This window comes from Blennius ocellaris (genome assembly GCF_963422515.1).
Source record: "Blennius ocellaris genome assembly, chromosome: 3".
Classification (NCBI taxonomy): domain Eukaryota; kingdom Metazoa; phylum Chordata; class Actinopteri; order Blenniiformes; family Blenniidae; genus Blennius; species Blennius ocellaris.
In genome coordinates, this window is record NC_137652.1 from 17,785,769 (window position 1) to 17,811,272 (window position 25,504).

Sequence of the window (25,504 nt, forward strand, 5' to 3'; positions counted from 1 at the left end):
GGCTCCTCATCGCAGTCACCCTCCAACACCCCGACTCCCTCGGCCACACCCGACGCCCCACCCAGCCCCTCCTCCGGCCTTCCTGTCGACGCCGCCGTCAGCCACCCGCCGACTTCCGTGCAGATCCTGCTGGATCCGACCTCCAACTCCACCGACCCGGCCTCTCTGAGTCCGTCTCTGGAGCCGCAGCCTGACGCCGCCCCGTGGAACAGCACGGCCCACGGCTCCGTGGACACGCACACCGGCAGCCCCCCCGCCGGGGAGCAGGAGGACGCTCACTAGCCAGAAAGTCGACAGCCGCAGCAGGTGTCCTCTGTGGAATCTAAAGAGGGGAGGAGACACCGGAGATGTGTGGGAAGGATGAGCAGACGTGTGTGAGTGACATGTCATCTTCCTTCTTTATCTATGTGTTCCTGTGTGCTGCACCAACTCCTCCTCTTCCTCCTCCACCTCCTCCTCATGGCACTTAGTGTTCAGCTGTCCGTTTCATCACTGCTTTGCACCTGCCGCTTTCCCGTGTCACCAAACGCGCCGCTCCCTCGCCGTCTCTCTGGTTATTAAGCAGCGTCATAGAATCAAGTAGGATGTACATATTAGTTCATAGTACTCACGGTCACGGTGTGAATTCACAGCATTAGCGATGAGGGCAGAAGCAGAAGTGTTTAACCCCGAAAAGTAGCGGCTGATAGAGAGAAATCTGTACATAACCGATCAATATCACGCTGGGAGTAACTGTATTAGGCTGATATATGTAAGGAAACGTAACTATCTTAATGTCAGCACTGTAATGAGTGATTCTTTAAACGTTCTGTCCGGCCATGTTGTCCTCCATGTTGATCTGTTCAACTTAATCACTTACTTTGATATTTGTGGCAACATATTGGTGAATCATTCATAAAAGGAGTGTGTCCATTCATTGGGATCTTTGCTGCAACTACTGTTATTCCCTCAATTATTTTTGCCTTTTTCATATTACTGCTGTGCTTTAAAGTGCCTGTTAACCACTGTCCCTATGATCAGCTAAACCTGTAAACTTCACATTTAAAATTAGTTTTCAGGTGTTTTACAGCTTTCAGGGCACAGGACTCATATTGTCAGACCCTAAATGTTCACTACCTTTTAGTATTTTGATTTTAAGCACACGTTACACACGTCAAGTAATCACGACGAACGGCCTTCAAATTAATAACGTTTGCAGTAATGTACAATTACAAGCATGCCCAGCTTCTCTCACATCGACCCCTTTGTTTTATATCCTAAATCAATGTTTTATATCTAATGAGGCGCTTCAAGTTTTCGTGGCAAAAACTCAAGGATCCCGGCCTGGGCCAGATGTTGACACTGGACCACAATTTTCGAAATGCTTCTGAAAGACTTAAAGTGGAGGTGGTGACAAAAACTGAGGGAATAGGTGGAGCTTGATCGAATAAAGTTTATTCTCACAAATTCAATTAAGCCGATTCAACATCTGGATCAAGCCTGACGACCAGCCATCTGACATCTTCATGGGTCAGGATCCTTTTGAGACTATAAAATCACACCATATGAACTTTATTTGAAAATTGACCATATGTAATTCAATATGTTTTCAAAAGGAACCTCTGTTTCTTGTGAGTTTAGTTATGATGTTAAGTCCCCCTGACTCCCAGTACGAAGTTTTTAAGGAGAAATACTCAGCCAATATACACTATATTGTTCGTTTTTTTCTCCATTTGGACAAATTCCAATAAAGAAAGACTGATGCTGAGAAGTAACATGCAGATTTTCTGTTAATAAAAACAAAGTTAAAAGAAATTGCAGCAGATTTAAAGCTTTTCTGAGAAAGATACAAACCTTTTATTAGTAATACTGGTCAAATTGTGTACAACGTATCCCACAACCAATCAATCCGTGCACAGTTCCTGATACTAAATCCGAGCTCCGAGGACGCTGGGTTGCATAACTCGTTCAAATCCCGCAGGCTACTTTAAAAGCTACACTGATCTTAAATCGTGGCAGCTTCAAAGATCCCAAAGAATGACGCCTGATTGCACCAATGCAATAAGAGCCATGTATGGTAACGAATCACATCCTCTGTCAGTGCATCCCTGAGCTACATACTGCGTGTTCTGAGGAAGGTGCAATAAAAAAATCTAAGGAAACAGAGTTTGGCTGGAGTCTCTTTATTAATCAAGTGAATCATATTATTTATTTATTTATTCAAGTTGGAGGTTTGTCCCCATATGACCTGTGTGTTTTTTACCTTTTACCCAGAGTCACTTGCAAGTCTTTTATTTCAGACACAATATGTACATTTAAAATAAAGGCTTTATGCTATACCTTAATCTTGAGCGCCGTAGTTCGCAGAGAGAATATCCCAGATTAGAGTCCAATCATGGGGACTGAGTGAGGATTTTGAATGTTTTTCTCTGCGTGTGGAAGGGGTTTCTTTGGGTACTCTGGTTTCTTTCTACGGTCCAAAAACATACATTTGAGACTAATCGGTGACTCTAAATTCCCTGTAACTGTGAATGTGTCTTTCTGCACTTGCTCTGAGCTAGTTGTGATAGCAATATGTGAGAATGGACTCCCTCGTGGAGACACAGATTCTTCGCTTTCTGACAATGCGCCACTTCTGTGGCATAAAACGCGCATATTGTATGATACCTTAAAATTAATATTTGCTTTTTTTTCTTCACTTTTCTCCTTAATGTTTTCCATTTACTTATTTAAACTTCTTAAATAAGACATCCTGCTTCCTTTTTCTTTTGACAGATTTAGAATTTCAAGTTTTTCTTCACAGGTTCAGGCTTTTTAAAATGAGGTTTGATTTTTCTCCCTGTATGTGTGTGTGGATTTTGAGCAAAATATTATGCAGCGTGTCACAGCTAATACCTTGAGACAAGCAAAAATGTGGCAAAAGTCACATTGTTTGCTGAATAATAGCAGCTTTGTAATCATACCTGGAGCTCCTCGATTCCCTCAGCTGTCCTCCAGTTTATTAAAACAGAAAGACGAAGCTGTTCATGGGACTCCTGTTGTCAACAGGCCAGTCGGACTGATGCATCATCGTGATAACCAAACAGGAAATAAGGAAGACGTATACAGGATATCAAGAGAAGAAAAACTAAGAACGACAACAAGAACTGCTTTGATCAGTTGAGATTTATCCAGTTTTGTTATTTCATACATGTTTGCTGGTTTGAAACACACGAGATTAACGGTGCACACTCCTCTAGGTACAGGGATGGGTTTCCACAGCATTTCTTCATATCTGGACTCTGTAAGTCAGTCTCATGAATTCCTTAATGAATCTTTAGAGAAGCTCAATGATGTTTAATGAGTGCCAATGTTTCCATTTACTGACATTCACATTTCCTCCTCTTGTAGTGAAACTGACCACTGTTGTGTCAACTCTGACAGAAAAGGTCCAGTGGCAGGTGCAGACATAAAATGTAATGTTTTTTTAACAGTCGATGTTCACTTGACTGAATCAGACCAAAGGATTCACAATGGGGTGATCTTCCTGCCCCATTCACATGTATAGGTATATATCATCCTAACAGCTGAATATATTTTAGTGGGTTTACAGTATTTCCGCAATGTATGTACAAGTACCATTCATTAAAAAAATACATAAAAAACATGTCCCCTGGATATGTCTTAGTGATCCTGATAGCTAGATTTCCCTTCATGATTTAACTTTAGTCATGTAAAAAAAAAAGAAGCCATGTTTATGTAGAAAGTGTGAGTTTGATCCTACTTAAATGTACATGTATGTAAATAGATATGACCTAAAATTGTCATCCACACTGAACAAACAGTGTCATGGTGTATTTCTGTTTTTTTTTATAGAGAAATTAATGATATGTTGCTTGTATACAAATCAAAGTCAGCTAATTGTCCAACTTGCTCAAACATGTTTAGTCTTGTAATACCAGTCGGCACCACTAGATGGTATCCGAATCACTCGAAGAAGCAGCGAGAGGAAGAGTTTGCAGAGTTTGCAGAGGTTGGATTGATGTCATCAAAAGCTTGCACATCATAGTTAAAGTCTGCACCACTGCAAATAACAACCAAAGAAAAAAAGAAACTTTGAAAGCCAAAATAGGGACAAATTGGTGCTAAAGTCACTCACCAGACCACGACGTCCTACACAGATGTACGTCGTACGTTATACATTGGCTCCTTAAGAAACTTCTGCCACAATTAAGTCCAATTTGACAGGAATCAGTCAAGCATAGAGGAGAATAAATGTTATCAATATGTCACAGTGATGATAATATATCTTTGAAGCCAATTTTTCAAATTTTTTTTAAGATTACCCTTGTTTAGATGTATGACAATGTTGATTAAATAGTAGAACTTTTTTAACTTTTCACAGTTGTGGTCCTCGACTTTTGTTAATCAAAAAAAAAAAAATGGTCCAACACATCCAGTCATTTAAGGCCCTGTTTATGCGACAATGTTTTCAAGTGTAAATGGAAAACTTTCATCGCGTTTTGGGTGTTTACACAGCAACCGTGCTCAGAGCCACTGAAAACGCAACTTTCAGAAAACTTCTCCAAAGGTGGAACTTCTTAAAGTTGTCAATATAAATAGTTCCTTGGCACATGAGCAAGCAGACGCGCAATAAAAACAATAATAGCCTCCGTTGTTTTCTGTGCGCATGTGTGTGTGTGGTTTCATTACAAATACAACCAAAAGCACCCACAAGTAGCCCAACGTGAAAACAACATGCTTTTCAGCCTTTCTGCTGTTTCCATGTAAATGGACATCGTTTTCAAAATGTTGCTGTGTAAATGCACAACTTTTCTAAAATAAAAACAATGCATTTTCACTTGAAACGTTGTCGTGTTTTTACGGGGTCTCTGTCTTACAGGCAACCGTTTCCCTGAGTTAGCGTTTGTTGTCCTAACCACAAAGGTTTTGTTTTTGTTTATTTTGTTGTTGTTTTTTTTTTTTTTTACTGTGAAGCAACATCAGATTGTTCGATTCATGAAGGGATTCATTGACAGCAGAGTTTGAGACCAGCATTGACCGTCTTTACCCATCCCTACCCGGGAGCACCACACCACAGCTTCTTCTAAATGTAAGCATGTTCAGAAACATATCTACCTTAATATGCTCTTATTTCTGTATACAAAAAAAAAAGCTTATTTATTGGCATCTAATGGTCATGTTCCATCAACATAGTTTCACAAGTGTTCACTCTGATCTCATTCTGAATTATGCTCATACCACATAGAGTAAATAACCGTCCATGCTGCGGTGGCCACCTCTTAAAACCACGGGCACATTTACAGATATCCTTAAAACAAAAGGCGCTGCTGCTTTCTGCATAACATGGCTAAACTTTCACTTTGCAAAAGAACATGTGCTTTAATTTATCTGCTCACAAACAAATTGTTAGTAGATTCAGATATAGTACAAAAAAAAAAAAAAAGAAAGAAAATCAGCTCAGACACTCTGACACAAAGGCATTTTTCTGTTGTTTGGCTTCTTCATGTATAAAACTGGTGCTTTACCACAGAATTCAGGGAGGAATCAAGAAGTGACCGTGGCGAGTTTCAGTGTTTTTCAACAAACAATATTATCATTTCTTTCAAAAGAAAAAAAACGTTTGTTCTTTAAATAATAAAAGCAAACCTTATGAGACTTTTTAAAAGTAACTCGTCTTTGTGCACTTACCACTTTACAAAACCTTTCTCTACATGAGTGCGTCTCGGTCCTCTGAGAGTTGTGCTGCTCGAAGTTTCCATGCACATAAATGGGAGTTCAAATAACAGCAACACTTTGATTCCTGGTTAAAAACCTGGGGATGAGAGAGGTAAGGTGTATCGATGCAAACACGTGCCTTCAGGCCCATACATGTGCATACAAGTAAATGTTTTCAGGTTCTACTATAACTTAACTATTCAAAGTTTTTTCAACTGAAGTCACTGAGGTGGGGTTTTTTTCCGCTCCTCACTTGGAGATGACTGCCTTCTTAGTAATACTCGCCCTCCTGCTTCCTCCTCCTCCTCCTCCTGCTGCTGCTCCTCCTGCTCCTCCTTGCCACAGGTGGCCGGGGATGGTGAAGGCGTCCACGCTCATTCCCATGGTTTTGGAGGGGATGGCACTAAACTGCTTCCTGTCTGAGCTGTATTTGTAGATGGACTCCACCTGGGTGGAGCTAACTGTCCGCGGGCCAACGCCGGTCAATCGCACCAGCTCCTGGGAGTCGGGATTCATGGTGTATACGCCTCTAAACTGACAGCTGGAATCCCGGAAGAGGATGAGGAAGTGGTTGGCGGGACTCTTCTCCATCTCCTAAGGTTGGGAGCAAAATTAAAGTCAGGAAACGGTGTCTGTGCAACCCACAGACCAAAAACAAATCTGCAAACTAATAAACAAACACCTGAGCAAAAAAATCACATAGTGATCCTGCCTTATCTCCCTCAAGAAGTGACAGAGTGTAAGAAAACAAACCCTTTACCTCCACTATCTTATTCTTTTGTGTTTCATTGACCTTCCCAGCGAGACAGCAGCGCGAGAGAGCGTTGTGTATTATGAATTTGTTGGACTTGAAACTCGGTTCCTTGAAGAGTTTTGGACCTAGAAAGACAAACAAAAGCAGACTTGTTTCCCCAAAAGCATGTTCAGAATTAAAACGTGTGGCCACTGCGTACAAGGGCTGACGAGTTGAGACAGACTTGCACAGTTTTGCATTGTACCTGTGTATTCTGGGGCAGGCGAGGTTCCATTGGAGCCACTGTCCGAGTCCTTATCTCCATTCTGATTGATCAGTCTGCTTGGTGTCACGCATTTTGAAGGAGAATCGGGGCGGTTGCTGGATGAAGGTCAAACAATGAATCGATGAATCCGATGTCAAACAGCAGATTGTAAACAAAGATTAATGAGTCGGTTATGCAGTTATGCAATACGTACTTGGTTACAATACTTGCCCCGTTGGTAAAACCTTAACCATGTTAGTTCAGGTTAACATTCATCAAGTAACCAGGTGTTTCTGTACTCAATTCATTTGAAGAGCAAGAATGGACTAAATACTGTTTGGCAACACTCAGTAATATAACCACATACATTATGTTACAATTGTGGCAGTAACTGTCTAACAAAATGACAGACAACTTACTTGTGTGTTTTCTTAGTGGACTCACATCCTCTGTTTCCTGGCTCATTGGTGGCCGCCAAGTTGAGTGAGGAGTGAGAGTAAACCTTTGTCAACTTAGACCCACCTGGTAAAAAAAATATACTACAACAGTTTAGTACTTACACTACCAAAGTTCCCATATTGTTGATTACATTTCTAGGTTGTTGTGTTTTTTTATTTATTTTTTTAAATTCTAACGTTACCAGTTGCTCCCTTGGCTGGGCTTAGAGATAGCTTCGTTTCCTCTCTGGTCATGCTGCGAGGCCTGGAGCGGGTTTTCTTATTGGCCGACCGCCCAGGATTGGTCGACTTCTGCTTGAGTACTTTGTCCAGGTCCTCCATGATTCGGAGTTGCTGTCGTCTCATGTACTCGCCACGTGTGAAGTCTCCACGGCGACCCGGGGTGGCAGGAGGTGTGGGGGATGGTGAGGTGGTGCCTCTCGGAGGTGTGTTGCATGGAGATGCCATTCTTCTTTCTGCCGAAGCTGGTCTGAAAAAGAAAGAATCAAGTTGAAAGCAAAACCTTGAAAACAAATTCGGAAAGAAGTCTGTAAGCACCTGCTGTGTGCAAATGCAGTGATTTATTTTTGTGGCTGCCTGATACCTGTTTTCTCTTTCTTGCTCGTGCCACTGTCTCCTCCTTTTTATCTCCTCGGTCCTTTTCTGCTGCCTTTCCAAAAGTAATGCTCTACGCTGGGCCATCTCATCTTCACTATGCGCAACGTCCTACAACCACACAACCACACATTCAATGATCTGTCAAGACTGAATTCATGCGCATGCAGAACAAGAACTGTGCATCTTCTAATCTGCTCTTTGTGAAGAACTCACCTTAAAGAAGAAGCCGATTCCTCCTCTGGTCTCCACTTCATTTTGTTCTCCGGCTATTTCTGAAGTCTCAGTCGGTCTTGCGTCTTGCTGCTCTGGTGTATCACTCTCTTCTGTTGCTCGATTCAGTTGGTCTATCGGATCTAAAGGCTCTGCAACAATTTCTTTAGCTGATTCCATTGCAGATTCTGTGGGGTCACTCATGGAATCGGAGGAAAAAGCCTCATCAGTTGGTTCATCGCCACACCTCTCAGGCCCTCCGAGTGATAATAATGACTCATTGATAAGACTGCACGGCTTCCCCGCACCTCCACCATTCCCCCCTTCCCCTCCTGTGCTGTATGCAGCAGATAAGGATAAAGTCTCACTTTCAAAGGAGCATTCAGAAGGAGCCCCAGAGCTGCTGCCACCAGCAGCCCTTGACCGATCCTGTTTTGGCTGTGGCAAAATTGGTAGTCCTCCAACTGTCTCGCCATCCTCTTGATCTAATTCCAGGCTAAACTGGGTGGGTGTCTCACTTGAGCCTGTGTCAGAGGTGCTCTCGTCCGGTTGTGGCTGCTGGATTGGCTGAGGAGACTCCTGAGGAGTTCTTGGGCCACCGATGCGGAAAGTAGAGGAGGTCTGTAAATGACACTTGCTGGGGGACACACGCCTTAAATGGGGCAATGTGTCGACATTCTGAGTTGGTGTCAAGACACGATTAAGAGGGGGGAATTTGAGTTCAGAAGGCCTTGGGTGGGGCTGATGTTGGGGACGTGAGTGATTTTTGGGGCTGCGAGGAGTGGAGGAAGAATGAATCTTTGTTCGGGGAGCAGGGCAGGAGGAAGAGACAACGGCTTTTGGAGAGGTGGCTGTCGAAAGAACATGAGAACGCCGGGAAGGGGAACAGGCCGAAGAAGTAATGGAACTAGCAGGAATCACCCAAGCCTTGCTTGTGCTCCTGGTAGGAGTCTTTGTTGGTGTTCGCGGCGGAGTCTTTGTTGGAGTGTGAGGAGGGGTTTTTGGTGGTGTTTTGGTATTACTTCTAGGTGTTGATTTTAAAGTAGGCTTGGCTGAATTCCTAGGTCTTTGGTCGGTCATGAGCTGTTGTTGTTGCTCAGTTAGTTTTTGCATGTCTTTCTGTAGTGACTGCAGAGCCTCACTTAGTTTCTGCACCACTTCATTGTATTCCACGATAACAGTTTCACTTGGTTTCTCTGCCACTTTTTCTTTCTCTGTTCCCTGTTTACTGTCAATGGAGAAAGTGACCTGCTTCTCTAACTTCGGAGGATTGGAAACAGAGGGCTGCTCTATATCTTTCTCTCCATCCTTCTCCTTTTGTTCTTTCTCTTCCTCCTTGTTCAGTTGTTCCTCCATGTGAGTGAGACGCTCGTCCAGAGTCATATTGTCTTCTGCTCCCTCTCCTCCTCCTCCTCCTTGTTCTTTTTGCAGTTGAAGGAAAGCGGTTTTTCCAAGCCTCTGTCTGTGCTTGGCAAAAATGGCTTCGATGCGTCTTTTTTGGGCTTCAATGCTTTTGCGTTTTTCCTCAAGACGAGCTCCCAGCGCCCAGGCCTCAGAACCTGTTTCTGGGCCTCTTGGTCCTGGGCTGTCTTGGTGTCCCGGTGCCCCAGCAGGGGTGGAAGGTGTGTGAGGAGTTCCAGGAGTTGTTGGAGTCGGAGCAGAAGACTCCTCCCCTGGAGCAGGAGGCTGTCTTCTACGGTTGTCTCGCCTTTCGGCAAAGCTCGTCATGCGTGGACTGTTGCCAGTACTATGGTTTCCTTGGCGACCGTTGTTAGGGCGAATATTTCCAGGAGCGTTTCTTGGCACATCGTCTGATGCTTCAGAGGAGTCAACGCTACCATCTCGAAGGACAGAATCATCATCACGTGACATATCTGAGGTCCTTCCAGTTCTCTCCTTCCTCTCTCCTCTTCCTTGCCGCTCTCTATCACCTCCTTCTCCCCCAACTGGCCGAAAGAGGACTCCAGTCCGACAGGGTGCAGAGCTACTGAGCTGGGGATTGTCATCCAGAGGAGAGTGCAGAAAGAAACCCGCAGGAGCCCCCTCGGGTCGCAACCTGGACTCTGGTCTGGATGACATCACTCCCCTACCACTCTTCTCAATTGCCCGACCTTTCTTCTGGTCTTTTCTGCTGGGCATATAGCCCACCTGCAATGCCTCCTCAATGGTTGGCAGCTCTCCGAGTGGTGCTGTGTGTGCATAAGGGCCCCAGGAAGACCGCTGGGATGGGGCTGAAGCGCTGACCAGGTGGCTGAGATCCTCTGGAGGGCCGTAGGGGACGCAGGTCATCCCTGCCGATGTCACCGGTGAAGTCATAGCAGGGATGCCAGTGGTGAGGCTGTCAGTGCTGACAGAGCGAAAGACAGAATCTATTGGATTTCCCATGACAATGTCAACATCACTGTCCAGGCCAAATGGGATGCTGAAAGTCACTGCTGACAGAGGACGACTGCAGAGAGGCGGGTGACAACAGAAAGATGGATAAATGGATGGGTTGTGCCAGCCAATATGGAAAAGCAGAAACCACAGAAGCCAACGTGAGAAGATTTAAGAAATTAATATAAAATGTGAATGCAACAAAAACATTTACGATAAAAAAAAACTATATCAAGTTTATAGGTGCAGCTACCTGATCTGTTTCTTGGTCCAACTTTTGTTTTCTGAAAAGAAGATTGAAAATGAGATGTTCAGAATAAAGAAAGCATACATCATTGATCCTCTCCAGGAAATGACTTCACTGCATTGAACCATACTATTCCTAGTTAATCTTAACTGTATATGCTGGGAGCAGTATCCTGCTACAGTCTGGCACCCGGGGAGCAGTTTGGACCAGGGGTTTTGCTCAAGGACCTACAGTGGTTACTTGTCAGCAGTGGGATTCAAACCTGTGAACTTCCAATCCCAAGTTCACTTCTCTAACCTCTACCCCAACAACTGCAACATCGAAAAGAATAAAGGGAACTGACAGAAATAAGTATTTTTATCACATTCTAGATTTTTCTTACCTGGTGACACTGGGGAGGAAATGGGCACAAAGGGTTGTTTCATGATGTAGGAAGGCGAGCCACTAAAAGAAAAAGATATAATGTGGTTATACCATACAGCAAATAAGAGTTGAACCTTTCATTATAACATTTGAGCAATTGTATATTTTACTATATTTGTTAAGCTTATTTGGGTCTTTGATTTGTTTATCTTGGAATACATCTTGAAAGCATTTTGTTCAAATTGGTTCATGATACTCCTGTGATGTCATGGCAGCTTGGCCAGGGTATTCCTTGCTTTTTGACTTTATTTTCCATAAGAGGTAAATAATATGGTTGGCTGATTGGGTGGTTCAAGACAGACTTCACATTCTAAGACTTTTTCCAAAGATTTTTTTTCACACCCTGTCAGAGTGTGTGTATTTGAGAAGATTGTATGCGAGTTTGAAGTTATTAATGTTATGCTGGTACCTGTGATTGTTCCCATTGACAGGACTTGTACAGTCAAGAAACCCCGAGATATCTGGAAAGATACCCCGACATTTCAATTTGAGGTTGGGGTTTTCATTCATCCAGATGGTCTTCATAAAGCTTGTCTAACAATGGCAGTAATTTGTCCTAATCAGCACGCTTCAGTCACAAACCTGTGAGGTCAATGGGTTGTATGGGCTGGACAAAGTCGGGCTTCTTGACTTCAAACCACTCCAACAGCTCTGCCATGAAGCTCATGATGTTCAGCTGAGAAAAAACATGCCTGGTTAATGTAGATAGGTATGACTTGCATAAAAGGAGGATATTTAGAGGCATTATAAGCTAATCAGAATGTTTAGAATGCATGTATTGGATGTTATACTTTGACTAAGCAGGAATATCTCAAACTGTATACATGAGACGTCACAATGAGGTTGCAAAAATCTGTAGTAATTGGGCTGCTACTCAGGAGATGTGACTTATGTAGGAATACTGATGTAGATATTTAAATATTAATTTGAATGTACAAAAGCTAAATTATGATTTTCTGTTAAAAAAAAGAAACCTAAAAGAAATGGGAGCAATAAAAAAATAGTAAAGGCTGCAGAACAAATCACAAGTATAACTGTGGATGCCATGATGTATAATCGATGGAACTACCTTGATTTTGACAATCACAATGCTTACGTGCAAAGTTGGTAGCGCATAAAGCAGGTCTTCCACAGCCAGGGGGCAACAGCTCTGCAAACTGCTCCCGCAAAACTCTTTGATCAGCTGCAAGTTGTAGAGACTATCAGCCACAGACATGGTATCCTTCAGACACACATCTGGAAAGGAAAGATAATGGAGAGCTTTAACGATATGAATATGCAGAGTGTGATATCTTGGTGTATATAATCAAGAGGTTATCAAAATGAATATGCCTACTTTGTAAGTCTCTGAAATGTGTTCAACAAATGAATTCTTTAAATTCCTGCAGTTACTCTAATATTGGACTGGCAAGAATATACAGTATGTTTTAAAATGATACACCCTCATTTTAGCAGCAGCAGCCCCATATAGATGTTTAATCATCCAGTATATGTGCACATGCATGCATGTTAGCATTTAAAGTTCATGTTTGTACCCTCCAGAGGCAGCAAGCTGGGGCAATAGAAGTGTACCGCAGCAGCTACTGCGCAGCCATTAGAGAGATCTTTGACCGCAGAAATCAGAGGAAATGTAGGAGTCAGCTTAGAGTTCACTTTGTCCTTCCTGTAACGGATCTGGAGAAGAAGACAAGAAAAAAAATAGGAAGACGACATTAAGATAGGGTGGAAAAATGTGGGAAAATTCTGAAAAAACAGAAAAAAAGCAAGCGAGGTGCTCATTAGAGATGAGCAGTCAAATAAAGTGCAGATTAAAAAGTGAAGCGCAAATACAAAGTTTGTGTGACGCCATTTAAAACGACTTATATGTGGCAAATAAAACACAAAACCAGCCGGGATTGCCTTCGCAAAAGCATCAAACTGTGAAACCAGCCAAACTCCACCAGCAAAGAGAAGAAAAACCACAGAGGCAAGGCACAAACTCAGTGATGCTTTAATTAATACACATTTGCACACACACACACACACACATACACACACACCAACTCGAAGGTGCAGTGCAAAAACAGAAGAAAACCACATACATAATGAAAAGAAAAGTATGGATCAGGACAACAGCCCTCCGGTGTCCATGCAGCAGAAACAGGCACTGATGATACAGTGAGATTTCACCTTGAATGAAGAAAAAGCTACAAAATCAACCTAAAAGTATGACTTTCACTACTCAGATGCTGATTGCTTTATATTGCCAAAATGAGATAAAACACACGCTACAACAAAAAAGATGCCGCATGTCTGTAAGTGCATCAGCTATGCCTTGTTGTAGGAGGGCAGAAATGGCAATTTCAGTAATACCCAGCCTCCTACAACATTGCACTGTAACACAAAAACATAATAAATGTGGAGAAATCATGTTAAAAGCTCATGGGATTTAATTGATCCATCCAGCCTCGGGGTTGGAGTGGTGGTTAGTTTGCCATCAGTCAGTTGGTCGGTCGGTCACAGTGTGCGTGGGGTGTGGCGATTGGTCGGTCTGGCCGTCAGTCGAGAGCCCTGCCATGGAAGTGACGTGGGGGATGGTGGGTGACAAGAGAGCGAGGTGTAATACGTTACCACTTGCGGCTTATTCCCCGACTCCTTCAAACAAAAAGCGATAGCATGCTGGATGGGGGATGGCAGAGAGAGGGAAACAAGCATAAATGACACAGGGGCTGGTCATCATGGGAACCGCCACACCACAGAGCCACATGGTACCGCTCGGAGAGAGAGAAAGAGAGAGGGGGGAGGGGGGGGGGGGGCGCAGAGGTCTTTAAATAAAAAAAGTCACTTCAACTCCCTCCTCTCCAACATCTCCCCCTGCTTGGTTCTGATCAAACTAATAACGTAACGCGACAAAGCCACAATCACCAAAAACATCATCCGTTGATCATAATAAATGGAACCACACGAAATATTGGAAACTGGCCCATTTCGAAAAGAGCCGACGGTTTAACCCAAACGATATAACCATCGTACACAAAGACACTTTATGGGGAGACAGGTCACAGGTATGTGTGGCGTTTCCAGCAGGCAGAGTAATGTCAGCCGTAGCAGATGTACAGACAGAGAAAAATGGAGAGGAGGGAGGAGTACACTTACGGGGACTAGCTTCCAGTACCAGCGGGTGGACTGACACTGCCAGAGAGCAACGAATGACACAGACGAGTCGGGGGAGAGAACCAGAGAAGCAGAGCGAGGTCGATGTTAGAAGCTTCAGCATCACAACAATGAGACACAGTGCAGTTACGACAAACCATCATGCATGTGGGTGTGGGGTGCGTCCGTGGTCTCGCTGTGCTCTCTTAACGGGATCTAAAACCGGAGAGCACACTGGGCACATGTGGCACCAACATCTGGCGGTGGGGGCCAAATCAAGCTTCATGAACCACTGGCTTTATTTTTCTGAAGCCACTGGATGGCGATGTCTGTTCAACAAATGTTTGAAAGCACACTTCATCGCTGGTCTTCCAGGATGCTAACTGTATCTTCAAAGATAAATCTTTAAGAGTGCCATCTGGTGGAGTCAGAAAATAAAGACAGTGGCTCATGAAGCTTCCTTCATTTTGGCCATCACTTAGCGCTGGACACCAACAACCATTTATACTGTACGTATTCATGTGGTTTTAAGGCGAGGGATACATCTTGATTGAGGTGAGTTGTGATGGCTGAGCTGAGGGTAAGGGGCTTGGGGATGCCTCATAATGAACGGACCTCACAAGTGATGGTTTATGAAGGTGTGAGTGTGTTCCTGTGCAGCAATCTTTCTGAGGACCAGCTGCTCGTTGTGGGACGTTTTTGCGAAGTTGAGGACCTTTGGAAAAACATCAATTCAAAAGACTGAGGAATAAGCTTGGGTTTTAGTGCTGAGTGTCAAATTGAGTTGGATTTGTAATGTTTACGATGTTGGCAAGTCAAAAAAAGAAACCAAAGAAATGTGTGCATTGGTGTATGTTGAAGGTTTTTACCGATTCCTGAGCCGGCTGCAGGTCTGTGCATGTCTGTGATTTGGGGGGCTCTTCTTCTTCTGTGTTTTCTCTGAGCTTCTGGTTCAACTATGAGAAGAAAGAAGACAAACACTGTTAAAGACGAACTGAGCAGTTTATCCTCCATGTGAATATATATATCAACCACCCACACACCCTTGCCTGTGCACACAGTTACACACAAAATGAGAGTTTGTGCTCATTGGTTAATGAGTTGGACTAGTTATATGTTCCTGAACCTCACAGATGCTATTTAATATCATTAATTTGAAATCATCAAGTTATTGGGCATTTAACTAAGGATTACTACTTTGTATGAGATGATATATGATATGTATATATCGCCAGATGCCCTGTGAGACTTGTGTACACTCACTTCTCCAAAATGATTAATGAAGACTCGCCTAACTGTACTGACAGTGAAATTAAGTAAAACGTGAATTCACTTGTTTTGTTTTATGTCTCGTGGGGTATTTGGTAGTATATGCTAATGCTAACTGGCTCTGATAAACAGGGTGGATTAACGTTCCAAAAGCAACGCTCAACCTGTGAATTAATCTTGGATCTCTGTTGCCGTTCTAAAGTTGGAGGACAGGGCTTCTGTTCTCAACTTAAACTTTGGGAAGGACATGAAAGAGAAAAATCCTTGATCTGCTGTTGTGCTATTGTTAGTTTTTAGTTTTGTTCAATGATTTAAAGAGACGTCTTAACCATGGGTGCTAACAGGAGACCAGTTCAGGTTATCAGGGCCAAAGCCATGAACGTCGTCTCAGCTTCTCATGATTAAAACAGTTGGTTATGTCAACTTCTGCGGAGTGAACAAATCTATTTTTAAAATGTAAAAGCTGTGAACTGTGAGCAGAAGCCTCAGGTGAGAGAAAGACATCAGGGGGTTCATTGATGTTCACGCGGTCTCACCCTGTTGACCCAGAAGAACAGAGCATTCTCCCACGGAGTCAGGATGCCCATCTGCTCTGCCTCCGCCGCCATCTTCACCCGGCCCACTGTCTCTTTTGCAGCCAGCGACATAAGTGAGTCCATGAGAGCAAGGTGGGCATTCTGCACCAATCAGGGAGAGGAGACATTAAAAAAAAATTTTTTAAAAGATGGTAAAAATTTTTACAATTTGGCAAAGCAAGATTAGATGTTTTTAAGACAATTCATCAACAAGAAGTTCCATAAGAACTGTACACTATCAACATGCCACTAATCAGTTGGTACCGTCTTGATGGGGCTTTTGCTGAGGTCCTCCTCCGTGACGTCAACATCCTGGACCTTCGGCGTGAAGCCTTTCTTAATGAGGAATTGCAGCAGGGCGGAATTGTCAGCCGGAGAATCCTGCGATGTTGGCACGGTGACCCCCTGTGTCTGGGCCAGCAGGGCCTGGACTCGGCAGTAGATCTCCGGGGAGAGAAGCAGCTTGGAGACTGCCGGCTTGAGGTGCTCTTGTTCATACTGGTCCTTGTACAGTGGGTCTCGCAGCTCCACAGGAACATTTTCTGAAAAAGGGAAGATGTTTTTTTCATAAGGGAGAGTGTCCAAATACCTAACTCAGTCTGGCAATTTCCAATTGTTGTTTTATACATGTTTATGATTATCAGACGATATGTGACAGTTTTTAGTGGGCACTTGACCACACTCATAGTGCCATCTGCAGAGCATTACAGTTTTTGTGAAATATCTTAATGCTAAGGGAAGGGAGGTTGTATTTTCTTCCCTGTGTGTGCGTGGGTTTTCTCCAGATACACTCCAAAAACATCCTCATATCACAATATGTATCCTGGGGATCTGTGAAGGGTATACTCTACCTTTAGACCAATGTCACTTGGGATTCCCGAGATTGTCATTGGAGTTAGCATTAGCATCTTGGCATCATGGATGTCGTTTAGCATGTTTGAGTCAGAATTTCAGAAGGCTTTTCATCTCTTGATGCAGATAGGCTTGCAAATTCAAAAGAGCTGAGAATTAATATTTCAGTGGATGGAGCAAGTTCAAAGAGTGCAGACCACCATCATCCACTGAGATACCGACTCGTGACGATCTATGAAGCATGTGAGGAGAACTACAAAGCTGTTTTCGGCCGAGATGAGATATTTCTGACCTTTCTGCTGATATAAGGGGAAAAAAATGTGGCAGCTTCTCACTGCATTGTTCTCTGACAAAACTAGGAATGCACACTGCGCAGAAAGATGCTTCACTGATGAATCGTCCCGTGTACAAAAAAGTAGCACATGCAATGTCGGCTGCAAGAGACTGCAGTCAAGCTCTGTGATCTGTTCTCGTGAGGAAATGAAAATATCTTTTGGATGAAAGAGAGACGAGTTCCAACTCTGGAAATCAGGTGACGTTAGCGACAGTGTCTCACTGCAGAGAGCCTGCAGTGAAGGATAATGCCATCATCTGCATGAACAGCTCATCTAGGTTACTGAGACGAGAAAGATAGAGAGAGAGAGTGTGTGTGTGTGCGGGTGCGTGTGCGTTTGTGTGTGTGTGAGTGTGTGTGTGTGTGTGTGTGTGTGTGTGTGTGTGTGTGTTAGCTCCTTTCCGACCACTATGGGTGGGTCATCTCATCTCCACACACACACTGCGGACACCACAAGACACAGTTCCCTGGCTGACCCATATTCTAACTCGCCATAATCTTGAGGACTGGAGTTCAGAGATGATCAGTGTCCACTGAAGGCTTCACTGTTTACTTTCTGCTCCTTCACCTCCTCATCTGTCTAAACACAGATAACGACGACTCAAAATGTAGGCCAAACTGGCTCCCCTTTCCTTCTCTGTAACCCGCGGTTGAAAGACCACCTTATGTAACTGTATCTGAAGAGAGAAGAGAAGAGAAGAGGAGAGGAGAGAAGAGAAGAGAAGAGAAGAGAAGAGAAGAGAAGAAGAGAAGAGAAGAGAAGAGAAGAGAAGAGAAGAGAAGAGAAGAGAAGAGAGGAGAAGAGAGGAGAAGAGAAGAGAAGAGAAGAGAAGAGAAGAGAAGAGAAGAGAAGAGAAGAGAAGAGAAGAGAAGAGAAGAGAGAGAGGAGAAGAGAAGAGAAGAGAAGAGACTCTGGGAGGAAAGAGGACTGCCGTCTCTATGGGAACGACGGAAATGGACAACGGCCATTTGTCCCGATGGCAGCGGATGCAGTGAGACTGGACTGCAGAGTAGCAGCCAGTTAAACCGTTAAATATAACTCTAATTGTATTTGGAATAAACAGAGCCAGGCCACAGCACAGCACAGAGCTATTATAGTCAGTGAGCTGCACTGAGGATCGATTATTTAGAATCACAATATGTATGTATGCTATTACCAGTGTAACACAATGACAATCAAATCGCCTCATCACATTGTTTTCAAACTGAAAACGGAGTTCCTATTTAAGTAGCTCGACTTGTTATAATGGAAAAAAACAATTATCTCCCTTCTTTATAATCTGTGAGTTTCATTCAGACGCTTCCATACAATCTGCATCAGAGCTGAGTGAAATTTGTGGTCCTTACAATAGAAACAGCCGATTGGACGATTTGTATAATCCACTAAACTTTCAATAACACTGTTCCTTTCAGCTCTGAGCAGCTTTGTAGTGTTTTCTAGTTTATTCATTTATTCGAGCATTGCATTCCTCTGCAGGAAGATGTTTTTACTATAAAGCTGAATGTGCCCAGCACTGAGTACCAACCATTTGAAAGCAAGCAGGTGAATACAGTGGGATATGTAGCTGTTTAAAAGCCCCACTGAGCATTCATGAGTTGGTGGACACCAAAAAGTGAGCCAAACCTCTACAGGAAGTTTACACATTTTTTGCTATATTGATGGTTAATATTTCAGTGATGCGGTTTATTGTATCCGTTTTTAAAATCAGAACGTCAAACATTTCGCAAATGATATTTGAATATTATCATTTTCACTTGGCGTGGACTTCTTCACGCATTACATTGTTAGTCATATTCACCCATTAACACATACATTCACACGTCAATCGTGACGTCTGCCGTGCAAGGTGCTCAGCCTGCATTGCGCGCAATGTGGAGTTCAGTATCTTGCTCAGTGCACCATGTGAAAGAATCCACAATTGCAATTAAAAGACTACTTGCGTCACCAAAAAAGTTCCATGAAATCCATCACAACCATTACAAAGATTTCTTGGATTTTGTGTGATATACAATCTTTACGCTATACGTCAAAGGACAGGATTCATCCAATCTGGTATTGCAGTAAAAAGAAAAACTATTACTTCCATTCATTTCAATTGTTAAGGTATGTTGTGAAAGTGCAGAGTGCATCAAATAAGAGAGGGAGGAAAAAAAGATGCAAGTAATAACATACCGGTAATAACAATATCCATCCACCACTCTTTGATAACAACTTTGTCCAGAAAAGTCCCGGTGAGCTGAAACCTATTACAGCAGGAAGGGAGCTCCACCCTGAACAGTTCCACACGGGACAAACACACCCAAACACATTGTCAGAGTCCCATAATACCTTAACACACAATGTCTTTGGGTTGTGAAAGGAAGCGTTCATATCTGGAGCACAAACTCAGAATAACTGTGTTGGTTTGTTTTTTTTTTTTTATATATTAATTAATTCCTGTGTGAATTAATAAACATAATTAATGTGTCAAAGTGTATGCCTGCACAATGAGAAGTGAAAGTCAAATGAATGGGACTCTGCAGGAAGCTGCAGCACAGCCAGCTTTGGTGTGAATGCAGCTCGATGGCTGACGACCAAGATCTCAAATTAAAGACGAGGAAACCAGAGAGGAAATATCACCAACAAAGTCATTTTTTTGAGCAGTAGGCATTTATTGGCCTTGTTTATGCACAATAAAATCTCCGCTGTGGTGTGTGTGTGTGTGTGTGTGTGTGTGTGTGTGTGTGTGTGTGGGGGGGGGGGGGGGGGGGGGGGGTGAATGGACCCATGTGTGCTGTTTTGTTCTGGGCCCTCCTTTAAAATTGAATGAGGCCTTTTCCAGCTGACAGATGACAACGAGGCTCCCTGCTGAGAGCTTTTCAGCTCATTTCCTCCTGACTGACTTGACACGAGGTGAGATGCTGTCTGAAGCCAAACAGAAGGGATTATTAAGTAAAGCGGCACACTTCCAATACACTATGACAGTGTTGGTGAGCAGCAGTCTGAACCTTCACACAGCTGACGCTTGGCCCGACTGTGTCATTTGTTACATTACTGCTGACAGGCAGTTGGATGTGGACATAAATGCTGGCTGACAACAATCATTTGGGGTGAAAAAAAACAGCTGATTTAAGCCTTTTTTTTTTAAAGGTGGGAATCTAATGGTTTTCCTTTAACAATGTGATTATGGGACCTGACGGTGCACCTGATGTCATAGCATCCCTGTACAATGACGGCAGAACTGAAGTGATAGCTACAGGCACTGTAATCCTCTCTAAGATTGTGACAGTTCTGTTCCTGCAATGTAAACCTGAATGGGTCAGGAATATTAAATATGGACATTTATGCACGCAAGATGCGCCACAAACACCAAATACCGTCGTAAATGAGCTGAAAACACGTGGAGCAGCTGCACCAGAAACACCCCATTGTCTTACCAGGTGTCACCTTCACTATACTGCCGCGCGCTATAGCGCAGCGTGCGCGCGTAACACTGACACAAATATTATGCCGCCCTGACCCATTTAACAGAGGGGGCCACACACACTAGCTGGTATACAAAAGCGTCGATCCATGCATCTCTGCAGAATCGGCGCCAGGATGGAGACGACGGAGCACAAAGCAGTGACGCCGTGGTGTTTTCTCTCCTCCGGTGATTTGTGGCTGAAGGGGCCTGATGGTGGAGCCTGGATCTCACAAAAGCCTTTGTTGCACCAGTCGTCCCCCTGCGCATCACGGAGGGGATCCCGATCCAGACAAGCCTCCTCACACGCACGTCAAATAATTGGCTGTAAATGTCTGTCATTATTATGTGATCACCATATGCGCCTCGAAAGCCGCGCAGCCCGGAGGGACGCGCAGGGCTGCTGTCAGCATCATGGTGGATGCTGCTGAGCGACAAAATGCAGACGATGCTGAAGCTCGAACCCACAGACGCCAAAAATAGCTGACTAAGTCAAACTCCGCGCTTCATGTGAAGCCCCGATCAAATATGAAGCGCCCCACCCAAAACGCGTAAAGAGCGGCGCAGAGGGAAAAAAGACCCCGGGGTGGTGGGGGGGTTCTACCTGCTGAGCCGTAGGATTTGGACAGCAGCCACCGCACGCTGGCGCAGATCTTGGCCCGGCTGAGGTCGTACTGCTCCAGCGGTGTAATCTCCGGCACCGAGGAGGTCTTCTTCATCTCGCTGGGAGAGTCCACCATGGCCGCGCTGTGGCGCACGGAGGACGCGGAGGAGGAGGCGGCGGCAACAGCAGCAGCAGCAGCAGCAGCACACCGGGGGGAAATGTGAGGAGGAGGATGATGATGACTATGAGGAGGAGGGAGGATGGAGGAGGAGGGATGGAGGAGGACCCTGTGATGCAGACACAGGCGTCTGTGACAAACTATAACAAGCCTCCAGGAAATTATAGAAACCAGAACGACTCCAAATAACCACGCGCGCTCTCGATGTATGAATAAATAAAATGTAAAACGTCTCGCTTGTGCCACTGCGTCTGCTCCACGCCCCCCTTTTCAACGTCACATGTGGACCACTGAAGAGTCTGTCAGTGTTTCTCATCCCTGGATGGGAAACCCTCCAATCAGCCGCAAAACCACCGGATCCGCCCAAGAGAGGGAAATCTGCGCAATGCAAACTACCAGTTTGTGAGATAAGGTTGATAGGTAATCTGGTGGTTTAAGGAGTCGAGCTCAGTCTCAGTGCACGTTTTCTCCACACAGTGGTGCTCATGGGCAAGGCACCGTCACAGTGTGTCAGAAGGGTGATGTTGCGAGGGGGGGGGGTATCGAAAGAGGAGGAACTCACGAATACGAATGTAAAATAGGCCCCATGCGTCATTAGATCATCCATTAACAAATTGGACAACGAAAAAAAGTTTTATTGTAGTTTTACAATGAGACTCGTAAATATCTCAGATCAACAATGTGACGAGGTTACAGTAAAGACAGAAACCAGAAAAAAACAATGAAGATTTTGAGGATCACTCAATCTATTAGACATGATGTTATCGTGTGTGTGTGTGTGTGTGTGTGTGTGTGTGTGTGTGTGTGTGTGTGTGTGTGTGTGTGTGTGTGTGTGTGTGTGTGTGTGTGTGTGTGTGTGTGTGTGCAAAACAAGAGAAATCTGCATGGCCGCAGCTTCATGATTCACAGGAATCCTCCTTTAAGAACTCATCTAATGTTCTTACGATTTAATTCTGCGCATTAAAACACACCTACATTAGAAAAATAATGTAAAACGCAACCCTTTGTCTCACATGGGCGGCAAATATTCATACAGGAATTCACAATTTCCTCACATGAGTTGCAGGAACTCTTGAATTTTGAATTATGCTCTTTATTTTCTTTTGCACAATGATGCGATGTGAAGTGAGTTTTCAGCGTGTCTGTTTGGCCTTCGCACCGGTTCTCAACTTCTTTTATATATTTCATTCAGCTTGAGGTGTGATGACAAAATGAGTCCATAAGATCAATAGCTCTCAAACGTCTTGCAGTATTGTTGGTTGTACATTTGTGGGATGAGCAGCAGTGTTGAATACACGGGTGACACTGAATGACGGTGAGCCAGTCAGTGTGGTCGAACAGGCTTTTGTCAAAGTAGAACCTCTCACACACAGTTTCAATAAGACCAGTGAGAGTGGTGGAGTTATACTTTCATTGCCCCTATACTGTACAGGAGTAGCTTTGTCAAGCAACAAAATACTCAAGTACGTGACCCAGAGTTCCCACCTGACCCGAGCAACTACTTTCAGGTCGGAGTTTGAAGGAACATTTCAGGAGCGACATGTTCGGCGTCTCTGCAGCGTCACTCACGCAGAATGCGACTGAACTCGTTTGGTTCTAATTATTCCCCCTTGGTTCGGTTGCCACTGCACGGTGCAGAGAACAAATAAACACGGATATCACTTGATCGGGAAAAAGCTCAGTGCGACAGACCTTTAACACCCGGAGGAGAAAGAAAACCTTGGAAACTCCTGCTCACCACCTCTGCTGCTGTGTATGTACCTTCATATGTGGACCGTGTTTCTGAGAACAATTGGCTGAGGTAGTTTTACTTTATAGGTCACAAGGAACAACAGGGAACAATAGAGACGTGTGTGCGTGTGTGTGTATATATATATATATATATACACACACACACACACATATATACATATATACACACACACATATATACATATATACATACATACATACATACATACATACATACACAAACTTCCTTATTGTACATAGTTTTTTTAACTGGAGATAACTGATTAAACAAATTTCTTTAACAAACATTTGCTACCGATCCAGTTCACACCTGCTACGCCTGTTTACATATTCATACAAGTCAAGCTGAGAAAAAGAATATTTTCAATGATAAGGAGACTGAACTCAAACACTGTACTAAAGTCTTCCATTAAGCTCCGTAATTATTTAAATTTTATTTGACCATTTGGGGATTTTAGTTTTTATCATGTTACAGTGAAAGTGTGAAAGTGAGCGTTCGTTGATTTGATTTTCAGCGGACCATGGGGGGCTCCTTCTCAAGAAACCCAGGGAGGAAGGCGAGGCCTCTGTTGAGAGTGTTGAGGCAGCTGAGGAGGCTGCTTTCCGGAGGGAGGCGTGGACGGAGGAGGAATTGCAGATACTGACGGGCCAGAGAGAAGGGAGGCGATGATACGTCTGAAAGGGGCTTCAGCAGATGTTACTCCCACCTACTGAACAAAAGAAACTGACACAATGAGCTCAATCCATTGGGGTTGAAGGTCAAACTCAGGTGGAGGATCGAAGGAGGAGAGAAGCACCAGTCGAGAGGAGACTCACATGTTTTAATGAGCTACTGAAAGGAAAAGAAACAAAAATGTTCCTTTTCCTGTTAACATTTTCACGTCAGTTTCCCTTGAGAATTACATGTATGAGCGGCATGGTGTTCTCTGTTGTGCTCAACATAGCGACAATATTAACATTTGTGCAAAAATAAACATTTCTGGAGACTTCTTTCTGAAAATGACAGCTGTTTTGTGTTTTGGTTTTTTTTGAGTAGAAAACCTGCTCAACTGCATTAAATATATAGGTACATCTCAAAAAGTGAACATAAGATGGGAGCTTTCGTTGTTCTTTTCAGACATTTCTGCAACGTATTCATTCATCTAATGAAAATAATTCACCCAACTTCATCCAATATTTCCCAAATAGTGATAATTACGGCTTCTAGTTAGGAAAAAACACACACTCTTCTGAAATATTCCAATATTTCTGATTCTTATTACTGAAAAGCTAGAATTCTCACAGTAAAATGCTTCAATTATTTTACTTTAAATATCACAAAAACGTAACCGTTTGGATAAAATTCAACTTCTTTTCATTGTATTAATATTTTTTTTAGCTGCACCCACATTACATCTACTATATGATAATAAAAATAGCTTTATGTTTTGTAATAGTCCAGTACAGAGGCCGTTTATAAGAGGCAAACCCCATCAAACTCACAGTGACACACATAAAGCCACAAAGAGGCAATAAACTACACACCAGTGTGTTCACGTGGATATTCACAATATTTACGACGACGTCCATTTGTGGCATGTGGAAACCAATCTAACACAGGTATGACTCATACATTCCTTTTTAGACATTTAAAACATGAACTCAATCCGAGACGTGACTGAACAAGTGGAGATGTTTTAAAGCTCGACATTAAGATCCACCGAAGCACCTCTACAAACATTAATAATGTTGATAAACACTTTTTATTCCTACGTTTAGTATCAACAGCAGGTCATAAATGACAACAACGTTTGGGTTGCCAGGATAATACTTTAACTTAAGTTTACTTTTAGCCAGCAGTTTCAAATAAGACTCAACGTCACCCACTCTGGCGACATGGTCATGAATTGTCCTTATTAAATTGCATTTAACCAATAACATACATTTATCACCATGGCGTTTTAATTCGTTTAGATTTTATGGCCGTGGAACTGTCCAAGGATTTGCAGGGAGTGAGTGATTGTGCTTCCTTTTAATGTCCAAGATAAATTTAATTTGACCTTTGGCGGTACTGAGAAGTTCATGTTGGAAACGTTTGTAGGATGATTGTGGCACTGCAGCGATGAGCAAAAAGAAGAGATAAAAAGACGGAATAAAGGAGTGAAACGAGGAATCTGTTGCCAGTGGCACAAAAACTCTTTCAAATGCAAATATTTTTGGTTTGTTTTGATTACAAATGTAGGATCCTAATTGCAGCACTTCATGAAATCGAATGAGGAAGTAAAGACCACCGCTGACCAGGAATGAAACACACAATCAAAAGTTCGATTTTTAAAAAGCGGCATTTTGAAACGTTAGATCCGGCTGTCCCAACTCATTT

General features: G+C 43.3%; 1 protein-coding gene across 1 annotated transcript; it reads right to left on the reverse strand.

Annotated features, from left to right (window-relative positions):
* Positions 1–5,946: 5,946 nt before the first annotated feature.
* On the reverse strand, positions 5,947–21,351 carry LOC308148765 (calmodulin-regulated spectrin-associated protein 3-like; the record flags this gene model as incomplete). Its single annotated transcript, XM_080520323.1, has 19 exons — positions 5,947–6,291; positions 6,458–6,576; positions 6,696–6,811; positions 7,115–7,217; positions 7,336–7,622; positions 7,737–7,858; positions 7,964–10,409; positions 10,590–10,620; positions 10,966–11,027; positions 11,416–11,467; positions 11,589–11,682; positions 12,103–12,242; positions 12,542–12,680; positions 13,617–13,664; positions 14,142–14,177; positions 15,008–15,094; positions 15,944–16,084; positions 16,247–16,524; positions 21,216–21,351. 19 exons carry the CDS (start codon positions 21,349–21,351, stop codon positions 5,947–5,949), a joined length of 4,782 nt encoding a protein of 1,593 aa, XP_080376449.1.
* Positions 21,352–25,504: the final 4,153 nt, after the last annotated feature.